This window comes from Heptranchias perlo, chromosome 19 (genome assembly GCF_035084215.1).
Source record: "Heptranchias perlo isolate sHepPer1 chromosome 19, sHepPer1.hap1, whole genome shotgun sequence".
NCBI classification, from domain to species: domain Eukaryota; kingdom Metazoa; phylum Chordata; class Chondrichthyes; order Hexanchiformes; family Hexanchidae; genus Heptranchias; species Heptranchias perlo.
Window position 1 is genome coordinate 48,583,850 of NC_090343.1, and position 6,000 is coordinate 48,589,849.

Genomic DNA, 6,000 nt, shown 5'->3' on the forward strand with positions numbered 1-6,000 from the left:
GGAGGGGGAAATGCAGTGGATGTGGTGTACATGGACTTTCAGAAAACCTTGGACAAGGTTCCACAAAGGAGAACATTAAGGGGTGTGGAATTGGGGAGGGAGGGTAGAAAATTGGATTAAAAACTGGTTAGGAGAGATTAAGAGTTAAGGGCCATTTCTCAGAGTGGTTGGAAGTAGGCAGTGGTGTCCCATAGGGTTCTGTTCTGGGACCCCTTCAGTTCACTGTGTATGTCAATGATATGTATACGAGGCTAGAGAGAGTAGCATCCAAGTTTGCAGACAACATTAAGGGGGTAAATTTCCTCTTCACCGCCTGGGCTGTGATTTGACAGAACGAATCTCCCGATGGAGAAGCCTTGCCAGATCACCACCCAGGAGGTGAAGGTGAGAATCGACCTCTGCAATGGGAGGCGTAGTAAATTAGGAAAGAGAAACATCAGCCAGAGTCCCTGCTCCTGACCACTATACCAGTGTGTGCACATCAAGTGAGGACAGGATTCAGGCCAGTCGTGATGCCTTCAATGGTGGAACAGCTCACTGACCCTCACTGACTAGTTTTATGGCCATTTGGTCAAGGTAGGGGAGGCTGCTGGCACCATAGAGCGTACCCCAGCGAGAGTCAGCGTCTTCGGGAGAGGAGTGAGAACCAATAGAACGAGAAACTTCATAACTCATCAGTGAGTTTGTTTCCTGATAACTTTCTCTCTCCTAAAGTTGCGATGCTTTATAGGAAAATGTGAGTGAGTTTTACGGTGCAGTTGTTTTGAGTGTTGGCTGTCCTTCAGATCAGTGTGAAGTCTTGGTCTAGGATGTGGGGCATGGAGAACATTTCAGCCTCAAACGGAGGCATCAGGGAGATGATCTTATGCTAGTATGTATAGGATATAGGAAAGGTTAAGCCTGAATGTTACTTTAAATTGCGAGAGTTGGGACACGGATAATGATTTAAACTAGATTAAAGAATGAATTTAAGATTGATATTTGGAAGTTCTTCACAGAGAGATATCAACTCACTCCCAGATAGAGCAGCAGAGGTGAAAAATTTAAGGGGTGATCCAGTTGAGGTGTATCGGATGATTAAAGGACTTGATAGGGTCGATAGAGAGAAACTATTTCCTCTGCTGGGGGGAGTCCATAACAAGGGAGCATAACCTTAAAATTAGAGCTAGGCCGTTCAGGGGTGATGTCAGGAAGCACTTCTTCACACAAAGGGTGGTGGAAATCTGGAACTCTATCCCCCAAAAAGCTGTTGAGGCTGGGAGTCAATTGAAAATTTCAGAACTGAGATTGATAGATTGTTGTTAGGTAAGGGTGTTAAGGGATATGGAACCAAGGCGGGTAAATGAACTTAAGATAAAGATCAGCCATGATCTAATTGAATGGGGGAACAGGCTTGAGGGGCCAAACGGCCTCCTCCTGTTCCTATGTTCCTAAAACCTTGGAATAATTTAAGAAACAATTGGATGCTACAATGTGGGGGAAGGTTGAACTAAGATAGGCAAAATGGCCTCCCTCATCCGTAATTATCGTAGGAAACCTGTTCCTGCTGCTTAGTCTTGCACGAGTGAACATCTTTTTTATTTTCTGTTTCTAGGCAAATCTTCAAGGAGTTCACTGACATGCTGGCCCAGGACCGGTCTCCCTTGGGCAACACCTGCCCCGGCCCAATTCTGGAACCCGGAATTCAGGGCTGCCTGACCCACTTCAGCCTCCTCACGCACGGCTTTGGAAGCCCAGCCATCTGCGCCGCCATGACCTCGCTGCAGAATTACATGAACGAAGCACTGAAGGCCCTCGACAAAATGTACATGACCACCGGCAGCAGCCACAGCCCGCAGGACAACCCCAACAAAACCGCGGACAAAGACGAAAAGCACAGGAAATGAGCCGGAAGCCGCTGGCCGCGACCTCGTGAACTTTGCCCCTCCACCCCGCTCTCTTTGCATCTGGGACAAACTCAACATTGTCAACTTCCAACAACAACAACAAAAGAAACACATTGCCTCCGACAGCAAGGTGCTGGTTCAACCCTCCTACGGATCTTGAAATGCAAGACTGCAGATCTGCACTACTCCTCTGTGACGAATTGTTTTATTCATATACCAAATATCAAACGCAACCGGCTGCTTCGAAGTGTAAACTCTTTGTGGTCAGGTTTCTGAGTGAGACTCTGGGCCAGTAGTCACTTTTGCTGGCGTGAGAGTCAATGAAACAGCCCGGCCTTGGTTGCAGTGACGATGGTATCTAGAGTATCGCTATTCACCAGCTCGCCAAAGGCCACAGCCCCAAGGTACACCCTGCTCGAGGCCCACTCCCCAACCCAATTAAAGCTCCAACACACATCACCACAGAGTGATGGAACCAGGGTCAATGCCTACAGCTGGTCAGCTCCTGGTTTCAAACGTGCCATCCCAAGTTGGCGAGTGGGACCTGAACACTTCAAAGGAAGAGAGTAAAAAAACACCACAGGACCAATAGCTTGGTGAAACTGCAGGTCCTATAGTTTTAATCGGGCCCTTTCGCTTGCACTGTGAATGCTGGGATAGCTGGTTCCCAATAGTGCCCCCTTACTGTCTCCCCCTGGATAACAAGAGAAACAGAGGAATTCCCAGCTCGGCCAATATCCCACAGCTGGTACAACATGACAGAGACCTCAAGGAAGATGGAAAGACAAGTCTGCCGGGGGCCACAGGTTGAAAGACCGCAAATGGTCCCCAGGCCTTACAATGGATACCAATGATCAGAGGCCCCCCTCACCGTCCCTGTCCTGGGACCTGCTCACATTGCTGGGCAAGCTCGGAAACCAGTGCACCCACACTTACACTTTGTAAAGTCATCACTATCTCAGACTGCATCACCCTTCCAGAGAAGGAGTACCACTTATACCCAGGGCTTTCGATGCTAACACACAGTCGGTTTAACCTAGCAATACTTTACAGTTAGGCCGAAGCTTGTATATAACAATGTGCTGGAAAGAAAGCAATGTGTTTCATGGTCTCGATTACCAATGATTAACCTCTAATGATCCAGCGATCATCAAGAGCTGTGAAGTAGATGCTACAGATTGAGCAGGTGGGACTTGTATTTTTGACGGGCCAGGATTGCACAAAGCGTCAATTGAATCTCTGATCCGTGCAGGTGTAAAAGGAGGGCTTTAGTCTTCAATGCTTCCTTGGATCTTCTGCTCGCTACACAACACAAAGGCCACTGGACTTGAACAACCGACTGCTGTGCTTTATTCAGGGACTCAAAACATTGTTTTTTTTACAACTTAACTGGACGTACAGCCCCTCTCGAGGAGTTGGAGTGTGAACATGATGAAGTTCCGTCAACTCAGCACATTCCAGATGCTGGTTATTGTCAAACTGCGGAATTCCAAACAGGCGTCTGTACAAATGAACGTCAATTCCCTTTGTTTCCATCCCCGTTTTAAAGACATTTTTGACCAGCTCGGGAGAAGGTTTGAAACAATCCGGCTCAATTGAATAATTTTTTAAAAATTAAATTGCGTTCTGTTTGATTTGAAAGCTCAGTCTGGGCCAGGATAATGTGTGGAAGGGTATTGGAGTTACGATCCCACATTACTGGGCTCAGCGCTGCTCAGATCAGAAAGTGCGTTTGACCATCATTAATTTTCTGTTCCTCCTTATTCTGCAAGTGTGAGTGCAGGCTAGGAAATTCAACATATTTGAGCCTAGAAACTACCGATGAAAATATTGGCGGCCAAGGCCCGTACTTGACAGTTCGTAGGTTAACGGCTGGTTGAAATAGTTGACAGGAATGTTACACAACATATTTATTAAGTGTTTGTCTGCTAATGGCAACAGGAGTTTCTGGGCTATCCTGCCATTTTCATATAGTGTTTTACTGATTTTCATTGTGTGTCCTCTATTTAACCTGCTGCTTAAATCTTAAATTGAACTATTAATCCCCTGGGTCCAAATGATCTAAAAAATCAACAGTAGAGAGACAGATGAGATGCTGTGACGCAGTGGTTCTCATAATACACAGCCTTGGGGGGGTAGGGAGAGGGGGGACTCTCACCTGTTCCCCTCTGCTGCTCCTTGTGTCTGTGGGCCTCAATTTACAGAGGGTGCAACAGAAAAGAAGGGAGAAGCCTTGAAATGGGGCTGGTACTGGGTAAATGCTCAACACGTTTGTCTGAAATTCCTCTTGGTTATTGTAGCGGAGGTGCTAACAGTTTAAAAAGATGAACACCTCTTGGCCGGAACAGCAGAGAGAATTGTCAGGTGAGCATTTTAAACCTTCACAGGGAGAGTCTCCTTTGACCCAGTTTCAGAGCCATGGTGACCATTTTTTCTTTTTAAGACTTTTTAGGACAGGCTCGAACCAGCAACACGGGGTCACAGGTCAGCCGCTGTCGAACCGGCACTGAACAAGACAGCAACTGACCTGCGACCTTTTCACTGAAAGGCCACAGGTCACCACTCGGCGGCCTTTGCCCTCTCGTCTCGACCCCTCCGGTTGACCCGTCGCGGTCCATAGGTCGGTCATTAGCCAGCACACTACAAATCTACTTGAAAAGCGGGATATGCGGTCTCCAGGCAACCAGTGACTTGTTCCTCTCTAAACTGCGGAAGAGCTTCCTCCACAGGGTTAATGGAGTAATAAGGGAACCAGTGTTCTGAATGTACATATTTATTTATGTGTAATTTAATGGGAAATGTAAATACGGTGCAACCTTAAAACCTTTTTTAAAAATTTGTTTACCTCTTGTAAATAGGGTTTAGTCTTCCCGTTTTCTTAATTTTTTTTGGAAAAATATTTTCCTGGTAATGGGTAAGCTAGGATATAATTCCTTATTCATTCCTGCACAGTTATAATGACAAGAAACTTAAAACAGGGTATTTAAATGTGTCGGAGGTGCAGAGTGCCTGGCAGTGAGTTGAAAGCTATGTTCTTCCTCAACACTCACGGAACTCTCTGGAAAAAGCAATAATTATTCTTGGTGTGAGCATCAGGCTAATGTCCTGTACGGTAATTTCTTTCTGTAAATGAAGCGAGAGAGTTTTTTTTTTATCTCTTTCTGTCTGTGAATTTTAAGCGAATGGATGTTTAGGTGCAGCTCCTGAAAAGAGATGTGGATACAGTGTCTCTCTCTGTCCTGTAATATAACGTCAATTGAGAAAAAAATAAAAAGGATATTCTGAATTTAAAGCACAGTTTGTTCATCCCGCCTGGTTTGTCCTTTAGGAATAAAGTGAAGCTGGGAATTGGGTTGATTTAAGGAATGAGCAGGACAGCCGTTCAGACGTTGGATCACCAGGTCTGTGCTGAGTTAGCTGGTCTCACTTTAGGTGACCGGGTCAGTGTTCCAGGGTCATGGAGTGAAATGACAGCCAGGAAGCCCCCTAGTGACCCCTGCTGGAAGTGCTCGCGCGTTTGTCCATCAGGGCCTTGATTTTAACTCTGGGCGGGTGGCTGGTGAGGTGAAGTGAAAACTCAGCTGCTGCTCCAGAATTAAGGCCCAGGCTATTTTAACTCCCGTGCCTCATTAGGACCCCGTCAGCCAACTTCCTGCCTGGAAGATCGTGCATCCCAGAGGGCCCCCCCCTCTGCTGACACGGGGTCTCGTGGGGGTCTTGTATTCAGGAAGGGGAGGGGCGGTCTGCAGCAAGGGTGGCCTCACCTTTCCTAAGTACTCCTAGCTCCACAAGGAAAGCTAACGAATTTACCTGTTTGGGCCGCTTTGCCCCGGGTGTTCTCGTGCCTGCTCGGTAGAGCAGGTTAAAATTCGGAACAGTGACTCCCTGGCGGGTCAGTAACCCGGGCGATTTTAACTGCCTGCCCCTTCAGTTTCCTCCGGGCAGGTAGGGTTAAAATTGCACCTCCCCCCTCCCAGGTGAGAACAGGATTGCCCTTGGCCTCCTGTGGTTGAGAATACAGAAAGAAACTTGCGAGGGATATCAAGATTAACACACAAAGTTTTTACAATTATATTAGAAGAAAAAGGGTAGTCGGGGATAATGTGGGCCCTTT

At 46.9% G+C, this 6,000-nt stretch overlaps 1 protein-coding gene across 1 annotated transcript in view; it reads left to right on the forward strand.

The window, feature by feature from the left end:
• Positions 1-5,178, forward strand: part of tfap2c (transcription factor AP-2 gamma (activating enhancer binding protein 2 gamma)) — a 70,941-nt gene extending 65,763 nt beyond the window's left edge. Inside the window, exon 7 of the mRNA XM_068000731.1 lies at positions 1,595-5,178. Within this exon, the coding sequence (XP_067856832.1) occupies positions 1,595-1,886 (292 nt within the window). The 3' untranslated portion in view covers positions 1,887-5,178. The remainder of the gene's footprint in view (positions 1-1,594) is intronic.
• Positions 5,179-6,000: the final 822 nt, after the last annotated feature.